The sequence below is a fragment of the Ricinus communis genome, chromosome 5 (assembly GCF_019578655.1).
Source record: "Ricinus communis isolate WT05 ecotype wild-type chromosome 5, ASM1957865v1, whole genome shotgun sequence".
Taxonomy (NCBI): Eukaryota; Viridiplantae; Streptophyta; class Magnoliopsida; order Malpighiales; family Euphorbiaceae; genus Ricinus; species Ricinus communis.
In genome coordinates this window covers 21,150,622-21,171,493 of record NC_063260.1, presented here as the reverse complement: position 1 = coordinate 21,171,493, position 20,872 = coordinate 21,150,622, and the positions used below count along the sequence as shown (strand labels likewise).

The window sequence follows — 20,872 nt, the reverse complement described above, 5'->3', positions numbered from 1 at the left end:
TTATAAATCATCATTTATTAAAAAATACTTATAATTTTTATCTATAATAATTTAATTAAATAATCGCTTACACCTCTCATTTTAATTTCTATAAGTGCACAAAATAAATATCACAATTATAATTTATATTATTATAAATTTATGCATTCGTATATTATAATTTATAATTTATTTATTTTATGATAATATTGTAGATATTTGAGAATTGATTTGTTAGTTTATTAAAATATAATATTATGTATAAAAGAACACTTGCTAAAAAATCTGAATGAGTCACTATTGTGATTTGAGTAATTTAAAAATATAGGTAATTGTGTTGACAAAAAAGGAAACTAAGAAAATTTAAAAGTAATCCTCATGCCTCACTTAATCCTGTTGCTTTTTCCCTTTAAAAAACTCATAAAAAAATCCATAAAAACCAGAGAGAAAAAAAAATAATAACAAAAAATAAAAGGAAGAGAAAGAGGAGAAAGAGGGTTTTTTCTTTTCTTTTCGGTGCTAAAAAGCAGAGAGCTCATTTACATATCTTCTTCTTCTTCGTCTTCTTAACCTCCGTCGCGGCTTTTATAATAGAGAGAGAGAGAGAGAGAGAGAGAGAGAGAGAGATAGCGATAGAGAGAAACAGTGACAAGTAAACGGCGTCGTTTATTCTCAGATCTGAGGAACAGAGAGAGGGAGAGAGAATGAGTGGCAAAGCAGCCATTAATAATGGGAAGGGTAATAGTGGAATTTCAGGTATTCCGGCAGGGTCGAGGAAGATGGTTCAGAGCTTGAAAGAGATTGTGAACTGTCCTGAACCTGAGATCTACGCTATGCTTAAAGACTGTAATATGGACCCTAACGAGGCCGTCAATCGCCTCCTCTCTCAAGGTTTCTTTTTTTTCTTCTTTCCGTAAAATAAACAGTTTTAAGTTCTTTCCTATGTATCTGTATATATTTTTTCTTTTTGGCTTCTGCGAAAATTAAAAAAGAAAGCAGTTTTCTTTTTCGAACCTTTTTTTGGTGAAAGGATTTGTCTTTTGTTGCGCCAAACAGATTTTTGAGATTGAGTTTTTTCTGGCTCGAGAGGGATAATATGTTTAGTGAAGTGGAGCTTGTTTTATTGTCTAGGGTTTTGATTTTAAATTTCTGTTTTCAAATTTGAAAGTTGTTTCTTCTCTCTCCGTGTGCTTTTTGTTTGTTTGTTAGAGATAACGTTTCATGGTTGATTTTTCAATTTAATCGCGTGTTTTTGTCAGTCCAGTGATAAACTGAGAAAGTTGAATTTAGTTGTGTTTTCTTTGTGCCTGTATGTCTCTCTCTAAATACGTTGATAATAGTTTGGACTTCACGTTTTTATGCAGCGAGTGTCAAGTGAATTTGTTGTTTGTGCTAAACAGGACCGATAAATATTTTTCTTTTTCTGAATAACATATTCAAAGTTTCAACTTTTCCAATAAAAAACTCATAATACAGTTTGCTTTTTCTTACCTTCAGTTGTTTTAACTTTGGCTATCCATTTACTCTGTTGTCATTTAAGTGCCCATGAATACCCTAAAAGTGGGATGGGCACAACCTAGCTGTCTATCATGCAATCAAATATATGTTTATATGAACAGCAATAGAAAATAGTTAAGTAAGTTTTCAGCTATCAAGTCCATAATAATGCTGGAGGTAAACTGTATGAACTGTTGGTTGAAGAAATTAGGACACTGCCCAACTTTTGTTGTTATTGATACTTATGTGAACTTCTCATTCTCCAGCCTTCTGAATATACCCTACTATAGAAATTTAAATGATGCTCCTTGGTGTCTGGTGGTGGCTTTGGAGATGGCCACTCAATTGCTGCCATTCCTATTTTTGAAATGTAGAAGAAAAAGATATATTCCTTTTGTCAATAAACATTTGTTAGCTGCAATAACATCTTTTTTATATCTTTCATTGCTGACAGTTTTCTTTTTTCGCTTCAACTGTTCTTTTGAGCTTCAGTTGTTTTATGATTGCATTAGCGGTTTAGTTCTGTGCGATCGTCTCTGTTATTCTTGTTACTTTATGTTGTAAAGCTCAAAAACATGTTGTCTATATTTTGTTTGATACAAGTTCAAGTACTTCTCCTGTAAGTTCTAATGCATCTATTGCCTCCATACCAGTCTTGTTTCAACTGAAATATTTTACTTATTTTCTTATAGATCCTTTCCACGAGGTTAAGAGCAAAAGAGAAAAGAAAAAAGAGGTGAGTCTATCTATAAAACAATATGCTTTTCTATTGGTTGGATCTCTTTAGTTAGACTTGGTAAATTGATTTCACATTGCTTATGACCTGTTATAACTTAGATGCTGCTTTGAAACTGGTTTATGTTCTGTCAAGCTATTTATATAGGAAAGCTAGCTTGTTAAATCATTTCTAACATATCTCTTAATTGTCTCAGTGGTAGTTGAGGCTTTTCTTGCTACTTTTTTCTTATTTTTCTGCTATTGCTTCAGACTAAGGATACAACAGAACCAAGGTCCCGTGTTGCCAATAATGCCACACATCGTGCTGGCAGAGTTGGTGCAGATCGTTATGGACGTGGTGGTTCTAGCCAATTCAGCTCTAATGGTATGAGCATGCTGCAAACCAATTCTGGACTAGATTTTAGTGTTTACTTTTGATTTAATCATCAAATCATTTGAACCTTGATGAACATAACTACACATCATGCCCTTGTTTCTTTCCCAATATTTCTTTTCTGCATTTCTGCAGATCCTGGTGTTTCACATGGTAAACCTGCATACAAGAAGGAAAATGGAACGAATGCTTCTGCTGGTTCTTCTTCTGCACCCAGTATGGCAGGAACTAATATTAATCGGCGACCCATTTTGAACAGGTTATTTTTTCTTATAGCTTTTATAGCGATAAATCTCCTGTTGATATGGTACTAATTCTCAGTATTTGTATTGTTTCAGAAATAGAATCATATAATGTGTATACATTTATTTGTACTGTCATAATGGATCATATTTATCTTTGATCATGCATGCAATACAATTGTTAATATTTAAGGCCCCACTTCAGTTTGATTCTCTTAAACATGCTATTGGTAGCCTGGTGCTATGACAGAATGCCTTCCTGAAATTTACTCCCCTATGGTTGGGCTTTGGAAAGTGTACCAATTACCAGTCTGCATCTTTTGGTTAGGTGGGGCCAGATCTTTTAGTATCTTTCTAGGAAACATGGGTTGTGAATTTAGTTTTCTATCATTCTGGCATTGTAAATATAGTTTCATCTTTTGGACGATTTGAAGAGTGTTTAGTAATCCATGAAAGTGAATGTAAGGCATACAAGTTTTCCCGTGCTGTGAAGAAGTCCTAAACAAGGAAATTAACAGTCTGTTATTTGCTTAGTGGTTAGGCTTTATTATTCTGACCCTTGGGACCAGCAGTAGGAAGGAGAATAGGAAATAGGTAATATCTTGAAGCTGTTAATTTAGATATGCTTTTTATTGTCATGGTAAAAGTTCTTCACTTGGATTTTCCCGCAATAGAGACTTCTTTCTATTACATTACCGTGTGCAAGTGATTATATGCTCAGTTGTTCTACTTTGTTCCATCAATAGAGAATAGGTTTTGAACTTGTTCTGGTAATGTAGAAGCCTGTTAAATTAATTGGGATGTGTATTTTCATACAGTTCTTATCCCATCTTTGGATGATTTACTGGTATATTAGCAGTATGTCGAACAATGTTGATCTATATGTGATTGTGGGAATTATTGTTTCTCATGTATTTACGCATTTCTTGCAGCGATCTTGTGGCTGCAGAAAATAAATTGTTGACTGTAGGTGCAAGTGATGGAGTTTCTCTTTCATCACAGCCTACTGCTGGATTTCAATCTCCCTGGGTGGGGGTCCCAGGTCAAGTATCCATGGCTGACATTGTGAAGATGGGTAGGCCACATAATAAGGCAATGCCACCTCACCACAGTGTTAATCATCGCCATCCTGCAGCACCTCCTTTGACAGCATTGAACCATGATTTGCATTTGTCAGAAAATTATTCTGCCAAGGTATCAGAAGTAAACGCAGAGCCAGAAGTTACTGCAAGCCAGCTTGTTCATGCCAATGATGAATGGCCATCTATTGAACCATCAGCTGTTAGTATGCCTCCTGTTTTAGAGGCACCTTCAGATTCTGAGCTGTGTACTGATCCATCTAACTTACCCTTGGATAGAGTTAACCAGCATATGCAGTCTGAGTTAGATGATACTCAGTCAACCGAAGATGACCACATTGAAACTTTTAATGTAAACCATGTTGGACCCGCTTCTGTATCTAGTAGAACTATAAAGGAAGATGATGCTGTAGGCTCCTCTATGTTTGAAAGTAATTTATATGGGAATATGGGTTCCTATCAGACTCACAGACATGCCTTTGAGCATGAAGGTAAGTTTGATGCATTTAGTTTTCTTTGGTCTCTGTTTTCCATCTTCACTTTACTTTTTTTACAGGACATTATTTTTCTCATGGGTTTTGCAATTTAATTTCAATCATAAAGGCTGTATGGTTTTTTTAAATGTTAAATGAATGATTCAACTTGGATAATTTCTTTAGTCTGTACAAATATCTAGTTGGTCATGAACTATATTATGATTTTCATAATCTTCGATGAGAGGCAGCAAGACTGCTCTGGGAAGTTTTATCTTATAGTAGCTTCTTTCCATCCTTCAGCTTGATTCAAATAAGATGTGATACGGTGGAGACAAATTATTATTTTTTCATGGTTTCTAATTTTGCCCATTGGTGCTCAAACTTCTTCAACCTAGTAAACTTCCAAATGCAATATGAAGTATATTGTTTTAGTCTAGGGAGATTGATGAGAGATTGCTCCACGTTTTTAGTATCTTTGGCTTCTGCAAAAACTGTTACCACTTTTTTTCTGCCATGATTTATTGAATGAACTATTGAGTTTACTTTAATTATTTTCCCTCGTATCATTTTAACTTTCACTTGATTATACATTTTAATTGTTTACCCATATGGCTTATCATTTTTGTTAAGGAGATACTGAAAATACTGTCTTTTCCTGTCCTTTATTCTATTTCAGCTGAAGATGGTGCTTCATCAGTGGCTGCTAACTTACAGCATCTAAGTTTACAGGGTGAGGATCAAGCAGCATCACCTGACGAGGATAATCCTTCTGTAATTATTCCAAATCACTTGCAAGTTCATGCGCAAGACTGCTCACACTTGAGCTTTGGTAGTTTTGGATCTGGCATTGGTTCTGCTTTTCCTGGGGCATTTGCATCAAGACCCCTGAAAAATAACCTGGAAGAGACATCTGAAGTGGTGGATGCCTCATCAGCTGTGCACTCAGATGCTAGGTCTTGTTCTAAGTTTATGTTTCCTTAATGACAGTCTGTAAATAATCTTGCCTAATTCTTTGCTACAATTAACGTTCAAAATGTTTTCTTGCAGAAATACTGAATATTATGGGGATGAGCATCTTAGAAATGCTGCGGATGACAATTTAATACATAGAGCTGGTGTGAGTCCTGGTAATTATGATTCGCCTGCAGGTCCACAGCCAGAAGTATTGAAGGAGGAAACCCCTGAAGCTGCACAGGGGAATCAATATGCATTTCCTTCATCTGCATCTGGATATACTTTTGAGAACTCTCAACAGTTGAACGCTGCATTTAGTAACCCACAGACAAGCTCTCAGATGCAGAATATGACTCCTTTCTCAAATGTTATGGTAATATAAGCTGAAAACATTACTTGATTGATAAATTTAATGTTGCTGAGTATTATTCTATGTGATTAAAGTTTGGCTTAGCGTATTTTTATATTGTGAGAGCTGAATTGGGTTTTTCTTTCCTTCTGTTTTTTTTTTAAGTATAAAAAACAAAGATAAATGAGTTCTACATGATCATTTCATTTTGTTAAATGAGTTTTATTCCAAGAAATTTGTAACTTCTTATGTTATGCATGAGAGTAATGTATCTTGGCAATTGATGTAAAGAGATTTTCTGTCCCTAAAATAAAAGAAGAAAAAGGTGTCCCATTTCTTTGAGAAGACCTTGTTGGAATCAAAAGATGGATACGGAAGAGTACATAATTTGAAGTTCTTATTGTTACTATACTGAGGTTTTATGATCTATTAACTTGCACATGCATAGGGTGTTTGTATAGAACTAGGAGACAGAACTACAATAATGATTCAATTAAATCTCTCCTCTTAATATGTTGCCATTACAGCAGGCATATACAAATTCATTGCCAAGCACTTTGCTGACTTCAACTGTTCAACAAGGGAGGGAGCCTGACCTTCCATATTCTCCCTTTCCTGTGACACAATCAATGCCTACCAAATACAGCAATACAGCTTCTTCCATCAGTGGACCAAGCATTTCTATGCCAGAGGTAAATGCTGCCATTGTAATAATTTTTGAAGTTTTTTATTCCTGAGACATTTAAATGGGCAATTGAGAGGAAGTCAATGTGTTCATCTTTACTTCTTCAATAAATGAGTAAATTATTTTTTATAGAACGCAAGCACCATTGCCAAATCAGAATCACAGTAAGGTTAATTCATAAGGTTACTTGACTCGGATTCTTTTAGAGCAATTATCTGCTTTCCCACATCTGCAATGTCTTACTTCAATTTACATAAGAAGTCAATCCTATTTATCTTCTGGCCTAAATTACGGCTCTTTTTAATTTAAGCTCTCCGATTTACATCCCATAAATCATTAATGTTTTACCTTGTGTCATAAGCACACTTGTTAATGGTTCTGCAGTTTTTGGTCTTTGCTGCTTATGGACAAAGAATCTTAGATTGGATTTGGTCATTTCACTTGCCTAGTTTTCTACTGCATGACTGTACATGTGCATGCACAAGTTCTTTTCTTATTAATTACAGCATGTCCATTTGCATTTCAATTTGTAAACGTTGCAGCCCCGCATCTTTTTGTTTTTGAAACATGTCAATATCGAGGAATCTCTGTAGTTCTCTCTCATGTCACTAGCAAACTACTTGCTTTAATTGTATGAAACAAAGTGAATAAATAAGCAAAATGTATTAAGTGAAGCAATAGGACATCAGATCACATTATTGGAACAGATTGCATTTATTTATGGATCCTTTGACTTTATTACTTGAGCTTTTATAAGACAATATATGGACAAGATAAAAATAACACAATTCAGATACCCTGGTTGTTATGATTCAATTGCTGTGCCCTTTTTTACTGATTTGTATTCCGCATGTTCCAGGCCCTGAGAGCACCTAGTATTTCTACACCGCAGCCAACTCCACAGACACTTCCTGGTGGCAGTGTTGCCACAGGACCTGCTCTTCAACAACACCTTGCTGTGCATCCTTACTCACAACCTACCCTTCCATTGGGACCTTTTGCCAACATGATTGGCTATCCTTTCTTGCCGCAGAGCTATACATATATGCCATCAGCTTTTCAACAGACCTTTGCTGGCAATAGCACATATCATCAATCTCTGGCAGCAGTGCTCCCACAGTATAAGAACAGTGTTTCCGTAACCAGCTTGCCTCAGTCTGCTGCTGTTGCTTCTGCATATGGATTTGGGAGTTCAACAAGCGTTCCTGCAGGAGGCACAACCATTGGATACGATGATGGTTTAAGTTCTCAATACAAGGATGGCAATCACTTGATCTCACTTCAACAGGTAGTATTCTGACTGAGAGTTGAAAAAACTTCTCATGACCATGAAATTGCTAGTCTGCGTTGTTTATGGAAATTTAAAATTTAAATCATTGAACAATTGTGAAGTAATGATGAAATATCTCCAAGAAAAGTATAGATTTAATGATTCAATTTTGAACTCCCGAATTCTGGCTCTCTGTTGTTTTCCAGTGCTAGTGAAATATTCTCTAGTACTTTGCTTATATGAAGACCATAGGGAGTATAACCTTTTCTCTTGGTTTTATCGACAGAATGATAATTCTGCCATGTGGGTTCATGGGCCTGGTTCGCGAACAATGTCTGCTGTCCCTGCTAGCACATATTACAGCTTCCAGGGACAGAATCAGCAGCCTGCTGGATATCGACAAGGTCAACAACTGTCACAACAGCATTTCGGGGCACTTGGTTACCCAAATTATTATCATTCTCAAACAGGGATATCACTGGAACTCCAGCAGCAAAACTCAAGGGAGGGATCCCTTGGTGGTTCTCAGGGTCAACCCTCAAAGCAGACTCAACAGTTATGGCAAAACAGCTACTAGATCTCAATCACCTCCTGGTTTTTCAGGGTATATGTAGTGAGTTTGGAAAAGCGGCCAATCATAGGCATTCCTGTGATTGAATAATTTTATGTAATGATTTAGTGGGTGGGTTGGGTCTGAAGAGACCCCCCCATGAATGGCTACTGCCCTGTGCCATGAGGTTGTACTTTAGATATTTTATCATCTCATATCATCTGTTTAACTTAGGAACAAAGTGTGCTAATTTGAGCTAGTTGACTACTTTTTTTCTTCTTCTTTCTTGTTTCTCAATATAGTGAAATTTGCCCTTTCTCGTTCACTCTGATTCAACTGTGTACAAACAAGCTGAACTGCTGTTGGTCTTTCTCTTGTGCTTGATGTGGTTTGTCTCTTTATTCCATAAAACAGCTTTGAGCTGAAGAATCATCACGAGTTGAGTTACATTGATTGTATATTGCACTCCACTGTTTTTACTAATGTCTTAAAAAGCGATTATTCTTTTTGAAACTTTTCTTTTTCTGTTTTGAATCCAGTATCGAATTGCTTATAGAAGTGATATTCACTTCAATGTGTATACTGATTTAAAAAAAAAAGTGTTAATTTCATTGTTCCTGCTGCAAGAGCGGTACTTCGAAACAAAACGACATGCTTTCGGTCGTTGTAATCTTAAATGAAATCATCCACCACGTGTTTTGTTTTGGTGGCCATCCTGGAGCTGTAGCTAGCCCAGCCCAGCCGATACACCTTCCCTTCTTGCACTGCACACTCCTCCTCCCCGATCTTTTTTTACTGTTAACTCGCTCGCTCGCTCACTCACTCACTCACTCACTGTGTTTACTACTCTGTGTAAGTACACAATCAAATAACGCGTTGTGTTTAGTCACAATACTTTACACGCCATTTGCTTTTCTTTTTTTCTTTTTCCTTTCTCTCTCTATCAACTGTATGATAATAAGATTCTGCATTTTGTGCGTAATTCTATTAATTATACAGAACCGAATGCTTTGTGATTCGCTCCCTTTCCGCATTTATTTTCTCTGGTAATTTCTCGTTTTAACTATGAAGCTTCCACGCTTGATAATTTATACGAGTAAAATTGAGTATAATTATTCATCGTTTAAAGCAAAGCAGTGAGCTACGGCAACGGTTAGTTTCATAATTTCCTTCACGATATATTTGGTTCATTTCTGAACTGAGTTCATGTTTTGGGTTTATAAGGATTCAAAGTTCTCGTCTTTGTTGTTCAATTTGGATAATTTTTAAGGATAAAATAGTTCAGAATGATATCAAAAAGCTCTTATATAATATGTTCATGATGTAATTTATCCTTCTTTCTATCCTCTGATGTGATGATGAAGTTAGCTTCCCCCCCGTTGGACCAAATGGGACTCGAACATCTTTGAAGAGTTTTAGTTATATGCAGTGTGCTTATGAATTTCAACTATTTCAGGAAGCTTACAATGGCATAAATGGAACACAGCAGGAGTAAAATGGGTGAAGATAATTCCTTTTTGCAAAACAATAAAACAAAGAAGCCAGAAACCCATAAAAATCACAATAGTAGAGATGTTATATCTGGGAATGAACTTTGGACAGATGGGCTTATTTGTGCCTTTGAATTTGTTCGAGTCCGTGGTAGTAGGAGATCCATCAACTCGAAATCTGTTTCAAAGACCCCGAGCAAACAATTAGATGGCGAGCAGACAAAGTATCAAGTGCAAGCCACCGGACTAAGTGAGTCTCCAAGACATGATAGGAACAAATTATTGGAGCCCTCATCCCTTTCTGAATTTAGAGGCAATCAGAATGTTTCTTCAGGCGACAGCCGGATTGATCAATCAGGACAATATCGTGCCATAGAAAGATTTGATGATAGTCATTGGGTACCCATCGGGTGGGCTAGAATTTCAGACCTTGTCCAAACGGTGCAAACTGATTTTAGCTGGACAACACAGTTGCTAGACTTGATGGATGAAGAAGACGATCTTACTGTTGCAGAATTAGCAGCTCCTTACTGGGAGCGGCCAGCTGGGCCCATATGGTGGTGCCACGTCTCTGCAAATCACCCCTCTGTCCAATCCTGGCTCAACAATGCCCAGTGGTTACATCCTGCCATCAGTGTAGCTTTGAGAGATGAAAGTCGATTAATAAGCGAGCGGATGAAACACCTTTTGTATGAGGTAGGTTGACTGTGTATTTGAACTTATCTCATTGGAGGGCTACTTTAATGTTAAGCTTAAATTATCTTAGACGGATTTCTGGTCCTTAGCCAAGAGGATACTTCTTGTATTGCTCTCAAGTCAAAACTTTTGTGGGCCGAGTTAGGGACTTGAATAATTCTGTATCCTGATAACCTCATTGAAATTTTATTTATTTTTAATTCTTTTGACTGTGATGTTGGCACTTTACATTAAATTTCTGGGATAAGTAAGCCTTCTCATTCTCCCTCTCGCTACACCTTCACTCTATGCGTTCTTAGTGCTTTAGAACTCTTTGTTTCTTCAACAAAATCGTTTCTCCCTTTACTGCATCTTAGTTTTTTCTCTAGTTTATTTATTATGTTATTCTATGTTAACATCTAGATTGAATCAAAAGGCTGGAAACCACTTTTATAGTGTAAAATTGTTGGTGTTTGCTGTTTTAGTTATGTAGATGCGCTATTTGATTAATCATTTTCATTTATGGTCACGAAAAGATTGAATTGGGACATGTGTATGGCCTAGGGTGAATTTATATACTTGAGCATCCATCCTGAGTTTGAAATTTAATTCACACATGTCGTCAGTCCAATTGATGCTGAAGTGTCCGCCCAAAAATTTGTAATATTGTTTACACTTTCTGTTTCTATCAAGGTCCCGGTAAGGGTTGCTGGAGGGCTGTTGTTCGAACTCTTGGGACAATCAGCTGGTGATCCTTTTGTTGAAGAGGATGACATTCCCATTGTGCTGCGCTCTTGGCAAGCACAAAATTTTCTAATTACTTCACTGCACATCAAAGGGAATGTGTCAAGAGTAAATGTTTTGGGCATCACTGAAGTTCTGGTTGGTTGTGCTACATAGTTCTTTTCACTGCCGAAGATCTGAAGTAGTTATGAATCAATTTTCATTTGATCATATATTCCTTCCTTTTGGTTCTCTGCTTCCAACAGGAGCTTCTTTCTGGTGGAGGTTATAATACACCAAGAACAGTGCATGAAGTCATAGCTTTACTAGCTTGCCGCCTAACTCGTTGGGATGATAGGTAATGGAAGCCATAGAAGTTTGTAATTCAACTCAGTTGCATATTCCTGGTTTGTTTTATATGATATCTAGATTCGATTGGCACAAATGCATGCAGTATTCTTTTTCTCTGTTTTTGGGCACTGCATTGTGACAGATGTACTGGCTGCAATTTAATACACATCTCTACAATGTTCTGTGCCTTCCTTTTTCCGATTCTCATGTCTCTTTCAATGTTTATAGAATATAACCTTCCTTTTATTATATAATTGTAAAGGAAGATTTGGAACTTCCTTACTGTTTCTGATGGTGACTAACAGTTAACAATCATCTCTTACCACATCCTTGTAACAAATGCATTAATGTGCTGCTTCAAGCACCATTTTTAGAGCATTCAAGATGTGTTTGAAAGGATGACCAATCATTAGCAAGTGCTTGTTATACACTTAATACAGCAAAATAACCGAGTAATTGATAGCACAGCTGTATGTAATTTCATTCTGTTTTATTGTCTTTGATTTCCAATAGACATACTTGTTAGTTATTATGTTTAAATTCAATGTATCTTAATGTTTCGTTGGTGCAATGTACTAGGAAGAATTTGTTGCATTCAAAAATTAATTCTATGCTTCAAGTATCCATGTCATCCAACATATCATCACAATTTTGTTCTATGCATTATCCCATGTCTCTGTAAGTTAACCGGACACCCCAACCCCCACCCTCCTCTTACTTATGCTGTTGCTTTATTTATTTATATTTATCTTAGGTTATTTCGCAAGTCCATATTTGGGGCAGCAGATGAGATCGAGCTGAAATTTATGAACAGGTTTCTTTAATAGACACATGACATATCTCAAAGCAAATAAATTACTTTCAGTTCATATAGTGTTGGTTACGAATAAATCATTGAAACAGGAGAAACCATGAAGATATGAATCTTTTTAGTGTTATTCTAAACCAAGAAATCAGAAGGTTATCAAGACAGGTATATTTTTCCATCTCATTATTATTGAATTCTGCTTTTGTATAGAAGGATTGCCATCAGTTTAAGTTCATGATGGCTAGTTGCCTGCTTACTCTTACTTTTTGAGTTGACACTGGATCAATTTGAACCCTTGCTTTGTTATTCCATTTCAGTTGAACTGTATGCCGAGTAACCTGTTTGTTACTTTTTTATTGCGAAGGCTTTTATTGGTTGGGGAAAGAATATAATCTCTCATAAATGAAGTGCTCACTTGATATGCTATGACTTCTGGTTTTATTAGGCTTGATCTCTCACATCTGTTTGAATATGACTTGTGCATATTTTATTCTTTAATAATTGATTATTTCCGATGATCACTACTGTGACTGCATCCGCTTGATCTGATGACATGCAGCCATTTAGAGCTAATTGATGTAGAAGTTGCCTACACGTTCACGTGGGATATGCTAATTTTAAATTTTGTTACTTGGCATGCAAGGGTCGGTAACCAGAAATCTTGATGAAATATTTTTCTTAAGCTGGCATATTATGGGTGTATATTTCACAGGAACATCAAAACCTGGGTTATTGCATTGCAGGTTATTAGGGTGAAATGGTCACTCCATGCAAGAGAGGAGATAGTTTTTGAGCTGCTTCATCATTTGAGAGGAAATGCAGCAAGAATTTTGTTGGAGGAAATAAGGAAGAGTACAAGAGAAATGATGGAGGAGCAAGAAGCAGTTCGCGGTCGCTTGTTTACCATTCAAGATGTAATGCAAAGCACTGTTCGAGCATGGTTACAGGTTTGTAAAGACAAGAAAGGGATGTAACAGAGTATCCTCCAAGTACTAAGTCTATCATTAGAAATGCCTTTCTTAGATTAATATCTCTCTTTTACGATTTCAGGATAGAAGCCTTCGTGTAACTCATAATCTGGCTGTTTTTGGAGGCTGTGGCCTTGTTCTTTCTATCATCACCGGGCTGTTTGGAATCAATGTGGATGGGATCCCTGGAGCAGAGAATACACCATACGCGTTTGGTGTGTTTACAGCTATCCTCTTATTCATTGGTGTGGTACTAATTGCAGTTGGGTTGCTTTACCTTGGATTGAAGCAGCCCATCACTGAAAAGAGGGTTGAAGTGAGAAAGTTGGAGTTGCAAGAGCTAGTGAAGATGTTTCAGCATGAAGCAGAGACTCATGCCCAGGTTCGTAAAAATGTGCATCGTACAAACTTGACTCCAACTTCTGGAGACGGGCTTACAGATGATGTGGATTATGTCCTTATCCAATAAAACACATTGTCATCATTTCAGCACTCCATTTTGTAGTGAAATATTTTTTATTTTTCTCAAGTGGAAACTCTCTTTATAGGAATAGCCTCTGTATATGGGCACCAGAATAAATTCTATATTGTTGTAATCTTTTTAGGCCTCGTCTTGAGAAAAGAACATTCGCTTCATATATATGTCTATATATTTTCTCCCCATTTTCCTTCACTTTTCGGTCTTCCAAAACAGAATAAAGCTTAATTTATGGATTGCAATTGATTCATAATCGTAGCTTTGGGATAAGGTCATTTTGTTAAAAACCAAGTGATGGTTAACTCTAGTCATGCTTGTTACCGGCTATCCATCACTATGTGAACGTTTTGCCTTTCTTTCTTCCTTTTTCTCTTTTCTAGTGCTGGAAAATTGCTAAAGCAATTCAATAATTATTGCTCCATTTTTATGAATTGTGCCACTTTATTTAAGCAATGCGTGATTATATGAATTCATTTCCATTTCCATGAATAATTCCACGAAATTCATAATAAAACCTTTTAATTGTCAGCAAAAAGGCATCACAAGAAATGAGGTACTCTTTATATTATTTACATATTAAAGTTAAGGATATAAATTTTCTAAAAAAGAACTTTTGACTTACCTCAAACGATATAAAAATTTACAAGAAGGGTGCTCCTGTATGATGGAAGCAAACTTAGCAGGGGAATTTAACATATTTTTCAAATATGAGGGATGTACTGGCACAATAGGTTAATAGTGGTTACCCATAAATACCAGCATCAATGGCAAACGGATCCCAACAAAATCTAGTCTTGTGTAAACACAGGACATGGAGTCTCAAATTTGTCTGGATATCCTTGAGTGAGCCACATGATCCTGAATTCAACGGCTATAAAGGCTGCAGTATAAATCTCAAAACTTGTAAACACATACAACAAATCAGAACTCAGAAAAAAATAATACTACTAATGAGAAAAGACCATGTCACTAATCACAAGCTAGTCTCTTCTACTCTGTAGTCAACACTAAACACTGAGCTTAGGAAAAAGCAGAAAGAAAGAAAGGCTCCAAAACCAAGAATCTAACAATCCTAACGCTGCTCTATAACCCAAGAACCAAGAAAAAGGAATTATCAGCGAATGGGTTTCACCATGGGTCTAAACCTCCTTCTTCTCTTAGCCATGGTAGCTACTAACATTCTCTCTCTTTACCACCTCACTTCTCCTACTCTTCAATCTCCAAAACCTCCACAGCCTCCTCTATTACAAGTCCCTGATCATCTACTTCACCAATTACAAACCATACGCGCCACCATCAACCACCTCACGCGCCACCAACCACCCACCACCTCCGATCCCACAACCGCCACCACAATCCCTCCAGATCTCCTCCTTTATTCAAAACTCTCACCTATAGCATCTTCTTGTCATAACCACCCTGACCTTTTACATAAATACATGACTTACACTCCTTTCTCTCTTTGTCCTCTTGATTCTGATAATCTCGCTGAATCTTTAATCCTCCGTGGCTGCCACCCTCTTCCTCGCCGGAGATGCTTCTCTAAAACCCCATCAAAACCTCCTTCTTCTTTACCGCACAACCCTTTTCCTTCTTCATTTCTCGATTCTAATGTACTGTGGGAAAAGTACCCTTCTTGCAGATCTTTTTCTTGTCTTGTTAAAGAAAATTCCAATCTTGGTTTTGATATTAATACTGAGATCTCTAAATTTATGACTTATAAAACTGAATTAGATCTCCCAATTCCACAACTTTTACAAGTTGCTAAATCAGCTAGTTCTGTTATCAGACTTGGTGTTGATATCGGTGGTGGTACTGGTACTTTTGCAGCAAGAATGAAGATGTATAATGTAACCGTCGTTACTACTACTATGAATTTTAATGTCCCTAATAATGAAGTTGTCGCAATGAGAGGTTTAGTGCCACTTCATGTGCCATTGCAGCAAAGGTTGCCCATGTTTGATGGGGTTGTGGATCTGGTTAGGTGTGGACGTGCTGTGAATAGGTGGATACCTCTGAAAATGATGGAGTTTTTGTTGTTTGATGTGGATAGAGTGTTGAGAGGTGGTGGGTATTTGTGGTTGGATCATTTTTTCAGTAAAAGAGCGGATCTTGATAAGATTTATGGTCCTTTGATTGGTAAATTGGGTTATAAGAAGGTGAAATGGGCAGTTGGGAATAAGACTGATTCTAGTGGGATCAAGAATGGAGAGGTTTATTTGACTGCTCTTCTGCAGAAACCTGTATCAAGATGAGAATTCATCTGTTGGACTTAAGGTAACTTGAATTTTTCTTAAACGTATGTGAGCTTAGTCTTTGTGTTGCAATTTGATGACCTTTATGCTTGGCTAATGCGTTTATGATCTGAGCTGGAAATTATTGTGATGATGCTAGTGTCATGGCAATATTAGTTGAAAGTGTTGTCTATACTTCCAGTTTCCATTTCTGAATGGAAGTCTTTCTTCACCTAGTTCATTTATTATGCTATTCCAATTGGAAGTGAATGGAAGTTTTCCTTCGAATTTGGCTAAGGAATATCTTGAACCTGTGCATCCTTAAGTAAAGAGCATTGACATGTCTTAAAAACCAAGGTCAAGCACATGTTATACAGATTTAAATCTGAAACACTGACTTAGGAATTCTTTTGAAATCTTATCTAATTGACTATTACAATCAAAGTTGTAGCATTTTAGGTACTTATCACACTTCACCAAACCCTTGATTTTCCATCCACCCTGATACCATACTCTCTTTATTCTTTAACATCTTTAATGACTGATCTTAATTAAAACCTATTTACATTCGGATATGCTGACATTCGTAATGACAAACTTCTTATACAATTCATCATATTGATTTCAGTAGTTTGTTGCCAAATTGCGGGTTTGTGAACCTTAATTTGTAATAAATGAAAGTATATATTGTTTTTCTTTTTTGTTCATTTCACTTTCTCTTTCCTTCTACTTGAAGAAAATTAAAACCCTGATTTCTTGAAATAGTGAAATCCCATTATCTATGCTCTAGGGAGTGTTGCTAATATAAAATTAGCACAATGTGCTGTGATCAAGGAGAGTTGCATCCGCATGTCTGTGTGTCTTGCGATTCATGTTATCTCTTTTTGAAATTAAATTTCCCTGCAAGATATGATAATTGAAATAGAAAGCTGGCTAGTTTTCTCTGTTTGATTTGGATTTCGTTAAAGTGCACTGATTTCAGGTTGTTCAGAGCTAGTTGCAAACTGATCCAAACAACAAAGATGTGTTTGGTTGCTTGTTAATGTGTCTAGTTTATCTACTCTAGTACTTTAGCTTGGCAGTGGTGTTAATAAAGCTCAGTAGTGGGAACATTGAAGTTTGAACAGTTTAGCCATTTTTTCTGAGTGGATTTTGCTTTGGTGACTCCCTATTTAAGCAGGCAGATCAAATTCTTTTTTTTTTTTTTTCCTGCTTTTAACAGGCACATATCTGACATCTCTAGCTTGGCCGAGCAACACTGCAGAGTACCCAGTTCAGAACTAGATGCCCCTCAGATAGAAAGATGCGGTCCTTAAACTTAGCAATGAAGCAACCTACTCATTGCTGGGAAAGTATATAAAGCGGCAGGTGTCGTTGTTGTAAAGATTGTGGAATTGGGATGGGGGGAAATAATCATAGCCGCGGCGAGGGTGCAAAATTGGCAAGCGAATTAATAGAACTGATTAAGTTGATTGATTTTAATTGTTTTTTGTATTCACACTTGTGTTATTTGATAAAGCTATTTTAGAAATAAATCAGCAGAACAAGGATATGCCTTTTCCTGTTTGGCTTAGAAATCAATGAAAGTAAAATCACCCAAAAAGGCAGTCTTTTCGACGTTGTGCATGCGGACATGAGCTAAAAAAAGCGCGAATCTTTGCATGCTGGAAAGTGAGGGGACCTGAAACCGGGTCGCCTTTTTCAATATATGATTCAAATATCATATATGGGTATGGGCAGTGTGCGATCAGATTCTGTTTTGGTCAAGCCTCTGCGGTTACTGTCCTGTGATAGAAGATAATTATATTTATGATGAAGAGGGGCTGCATAAACAATTATAACTAGTCCGCCCACTGCAACGCCTTGGCCTAAGAAGTGAATATCTTAATACGTGAGGTGGCGGACAAAGTAAGTGCTGCTTTGTTATAAGCTTGCACATTGGGAGACAAAGTAACCTTGTCTGCCGGCCATAAAGTAATCAGCAAATGGATATGAGAGCCCAAGGAAGAATCGAAGGCTGCTACTGCCGCCATTTGAGAAGTTTTGAGATTGACATACATAACATATGAAAATGATACCAACACTCTGCAGAACTCGATATATAATTGATCTTATGATCATTCATTCCTTAGCTTTGGAAGATAGATTCTAACTAAGTTATGTGGTTTCAGTTTTAAAGATCAGATCATGTTGCAACTAGTAACCACCCTAAACTTGTGAACAGCTATGCCACTCTTTATGCAAGGAACTCATACTGAAAATTAGCAAAAGTAGTTTAAAAAAAAAAAAACATCCATACAGGCATCCAGGCCTATTTACTGAAGTAAATAAACTAAAAATCTCTATGCTGAAGTAGAAAAGAAAAGATCGAAGATAATCCATCATTCCACAGATGGAACCATCATTGTTTTTCCAGGACCTTGCAAAATTTATATTGATTTTTCAAGTGCCAACCTTCTTTCTCAGTAGCTGATGCAGATTAAGCCCATTGATCTTAGCAGCAAGTATGAAGTCATTTTCCGTTAGTCCACCTGTGCAAGTAAAGAGCATGCTAGTGATTCTGTTCTCAACACAGCAAACAAAAGAAAAGATTAAAGTAAAAAGAACAGGGCATGTAGAAGTAATGCAATTATAACTTTGTTGCTGCGACTATCCCAAGGGTTTGTATCACATTCAAGCCACCAGGCCAGGTGCGAATGCTAGGTCTCATTATTTAAATAATGAGAGGAAGGGGACTGCCTTCAATACAACTTTCGGTCCTAGACATCGATATTCCTACCGTTATGACCCGAATAAAAGAAAACCTGAAGCCTTGCCTTGCCTTTCAATATTCCTACCGTTATGATCCGAATAAAAGAAGACCTGAAGACTTGCCTTGCCTTTCAAGCTTAGAAGGAAAGGTATAAACCGCGCTAATAAAACAAATTGCATTGACCACCTCCAACAAAAAAAAAAATTACTTTAGAACAACAATTGGATTAGCATGAAACTCTTACCAACTGCATGAGTCCATATCTCAATTTTTACATTATTCCATCCAACGAGATGAAGATCTGGATGATGACCTGCATTGACCACAATTTTCTCACTCATCTATAAAGGAACAAAACTTTCCTTCTATAAAGAAACAATACTGCCTCTACAGTCTGATGATAAAATGAACCATAAACAAAGGGATTATACCTTCTTTTTCAGCAAGGTTCCCTACAATCTGGAATAATTCCAACCCTTTGGTGAAACTCCTTACTTTCAATGATAGGTTCAGCTTCAGTACACCATCTTCCTTCACCAAATCCCATCCTTCAACCTAATAAAATTAATATGTTATGCAAAATCAAGTGAAAATAGATATGTATACATATGTACAGAATGTAAACCTTTGACATCAATCCAGTAGCACTTTTTTCTGTCATGGGTCGCAAATCCTCCATATTGCATGGTACACACTTCTTAGCAGCTAAATCTAAAATGGTAAGAAAATTGAATCAGACAACAAGAATAACCAGCTAACATTTAATAAAAAAATGGACTAGTTACTGCCTGAATTGCTTTCTTATTTTTGTGTTGGTCGTACATCGAGAGCTTATTATCCAATCCACTAGTTATCCCTGACTAAGAACAATCTTGAAATGAATTGTCTTGCCAATACGATAACCACATGGGGTTAATCCAGAAAGCTAAGAACAAATTTTGTAATTTATACAGAGTCTACAGGTTCACACTTAATTCTTAGAATAAGTTAGTGAAAGGCCGTGACGCACCTCCGCCAGTGCAAAAATTTCTAAATCCATAAAAGGTGTTCCTATTTGATGACAATCCCAAACGATCCCCAAGTATTGGTCGGGTACTGGAGCTGTATGTAAAGTGCAAATGCTCAATTTTCAATCGTACTAGGCGAGAATCATACTAGATTTTATTCAGCTTCTAAAATTTTTTTTTGTATCATGTAGTTCCCTGATTAAAATATTAAAGTATTTAAAATCTAAATGGATTATTTGCGGTGAAATCCGACATATTGATAGTATTAGCAACAGCCTAAGCCAAGTATAAACACAGAATTGGATTCAGTGAATCTCAATATAAACATGCAACAGCACAAAAACACATACACAGACACAAATTAACAGGAAGTACCAGAAAGAAAAAGAAGCTTATTGGAAAACATAGAGATAACTGAATCAAAAGGCAAGAAAACGAATATGGTAAATCAGAAAATTACTGTCCATTTGGTGTTAACAGGGTCTGAAATCGAGAAGCCAACGGCGCCTGAAATATTTTGTTATGAAGAGAAAGTTAATAGTTAGTCTAATATAAAGCGAGCGAGAGAGAGATGGCAGCGCACCTTAGGCCTATAGAGAGAGAGGCGTAGCGGCAGTAACAACCGAGTCATCTACTTCAATCTGGAAACTCGCTCACCTGTTACTTTTTCCGGAGCCTGTTTTAAACGTGCAGAATAGGCCGGACCTATTCAAATCCGGGCCGGGCTCAGCTTAACGTTTATGCATATATAGAAATAGAAAAGGCATAATCCAATGAGCTTTTAAATTTTGAATTTGTCTTATTCAGCTTTTAGATTTTTATTTTTAATTTTATTAAGCATTTTTTATATATTTTATATATATATATTATTAAATTTTTATTTGCTCTATTGAATTTTTATATTTATTTCTATCCAGACTATTAGATACTTAATAAAAATAAAAATATAAATAAAAATTTAAAAATTAAAAAAAAATTAGAAAAAAACCAATGAAATATAATTAAAATTAAAAGGCTCAACAGAATGAAATTGAAAAGTTGAGAGCCTCAAAAATGTATTTCGCAAAAGAAAAAGATAATAGTATAAGATTATCTCTAATAATATTTATACGTGTCAAATTTATTATTTTAAAAAATAATATTATAAAATAATACTTTCATATACTTTTTATTCTTTAAATATAAAATATAAAA

General features: G+C 36.3%; 4 protein-coding genes across 9 annotated transcripts; 3 read left to right on the top strand and 1 right to left on the bottom strand.

The window, feature by feature from the left end:
• The first annotated feature begins 385 nt into the window (after positions 1-385).
• Positions 386-8,517, top strand: LOC8284020. 2 transcript variants are annotated; one of them, XM_015719507.3, is made up of 10 exons: positions 386-870; positions 2,169-2,212; positions 2,464-2,578; positions 2,723-2,846; positions 3,762-4,399; positions 5,061-5,337; positions 5,432-5,711; positions 6,218-6,379; positions 7,232-7,660; positions 7,929-8,517. In XM_015719507.3, the coding sequence occupies exons 1-10, from the start codon at positions 684-686 to the stop codon at positions 8,217-8,219; spliced, it is 2,547 nt and encodes an 848-aa protein (XP_015574993.2). In that variant the 5' UTR covers positions 386-683; the 3' UTR covers positions 8,220-8,517. The 2 variants fall into 2 exon arrangements, with proteins under 2 accessions (XP_015574993.2, XP_002519742.2); XM_002519696.4 differs by having other exon boundaries at positions 387-870; positions 6,215-6,379.
• Positions 8,518-8,889: 372 nt separating this feature from the next.
• LOC8284019 lies at positions 8,890-13,880 on the top strand. 4 transcript variants are annotated; one of them, XM_048374006.1, is made up of 9 exons: positions 8,910-9,044; positions 9,192-9,238; positions 9,649-10,378; positions 11,051-11,239; positions 11,347-11,438; positions 12,186-12,245; positions 12,335-12,404; positions 12,983-13,186; positions 13,290-13,880. In XM_048374006.1, the coding sequence occupies exons 3-9, from the start codon at positions 9,668-9,670 to the stop codon at positions 13,674-13,676; spliced, it is 1,713 nt and encodes a 570-aa protein (XP_048229963.1). In that variant the 5' UTR covers positions 8,910-9,044; positions 9,192-9,238; positions 9,649-9,667; the 3' UTR covers positions 13,677-13,880. The 4 variants fall into 4 exon arrangements, with proteins under 4 accessions (XP_015575012.1, XP_048229963.1, XP_015575010.1 ...); XM_015719526.3 differs by lacking the exon at positions 9,192-9,238 and having other exon boundaries at positions 8,890-9,044; XM_015719524.3 differs by lacking the exon at positions 8,910-9,044 and having other exon boundaries at positions 9,087-9,238.
• Positions 13,881-14,585: 705 nt separating this feature from the next.
• On the top strand, positions 14,586-17,485 carry LOC8284018 (probable methyltransferase At1g29790). The gene is made up of 2 exons (XM_002519694.4): positions 14,586-15,962; positions 17,142-17,485. Exon 1 carries the CDS (start codon positions 14,807-14,809, stop codon positions 15,938-15,940), a length of 1,134 nt encoding a protein of 377 aa, XP_002519740.1. The 5' UTR covers positions 14,586-14,806; the 3' UTR covers positions 15,941-15,962; positions 17,142-17,485.
• A 648-nt stretch (positions 17,486-18,133) lies between these two features.
• Positions 18,134-20,420, bottom strand: LOC8284017 (pterin-4-alpha-carbinolamine dehydratase 2, mitochondrial). Of its 2 annotated transcripts, none has more exons than XM_015719518.3 (7): positions 20,262-20,418; positions 20,139-20,185; positions 19,681-19,772; positions 19,297-19,382; positions 19,103-19,226; positions 18,916-18,984; positions 18,134-18,450 (listed from the first exon to the last, which is right to left on the bottom strand). In XM_015719518.3, the coding sequence occupies exons 1-7, from the start codon at positions 20,307-20,309 to the stop codon at positions 18,362-18,364; spliced, it is 555 nt and encodes a 184-aa protein (XP_015575004.1). In that variant the 5' UTR covers positions 20,310-20,418; the 3' UTR covers positions 18,134-18,361. The 2 variants fall into 2 exon arrangements, 1 of the variants encoding a protein (XP_015575004.1); XR_007215855.1 differs by having other exon boundaries at positions 18,382-18,450; positions 18,794-18,984; positions 20,262-20,420.
• Between the last annotated feature and the right edge of the window lie 452 nt (positions 20,421-20,872).

Coding starts and splice junctions, on each gene's coding strand:
- LOC8284019 (XM_015719526.3), top strand. CDS start 9,668: ATGGAACACAGCAGGAGTAAAATGGGTGAAGATAATTCCTTTTTGCAA. Junction 10,379..11,050: donor TGAAACACCTTTTGTATGAG/GTAGGTTGACTG, acceptor GTTTCTATCAAG/GTCCCGGTAAGGGTTGCTGG. Junction 11,240..11,346: donor TGGGCATCACTGAAGTTCTG/GTTGGTTGTGCT, acceptor TGCTTCCAACAG/GAGCTTCTTTCTGGTGGAGG.
- LOC8284017 (XM_015719518.3), bottom strand. CDS start 20,309: ATGACTCGGTTGTTACTGCCGCTACGCCTCTCTCTCTATAGGCCTAAG. Junction 20,186..20,261: donor TCTCTCTCTATAGGCCTAAG/GTGCGCTGCCAT, acceptor AAAATATTTCAG/GCGCCGTTGGCTTCTCGATT. Junction 19,383..19,680: donor AAATTTTTGCACTGGCGGAG/GTGCGTCACGGC, acceptor TTACCATTTTAG/ATTTAGCTGCTAAGAAGTGT.
- LOC8284020 (XM_002519696.4), top strand. CDS start 684: ATGAGTGGCAAAGCAGCCATTAATAATGGGAAGGGTAATAGTGGAATT. Junction 871..2,168: donor CAATCGCCTCCTCTCTCAAG/GTTTCTTTTTTT, acceptor ATTTTCTTATAG/ATCCTTTCCACGAGGTTAAG. Junction 7,661..7,928: donor ACTTGATCTCACTTCAACAG/GTAGTATTCTGA, acceptor TTTTATCGACAG/AATGATAATTCTGCCATGTG.
- LOC8284018 (XM_002519694.4), top strand. CDS start 14,807: ATGGGTTTCACCATGGGTCTAAACCTCCTTCTTCTCTTAGCCATGGTA.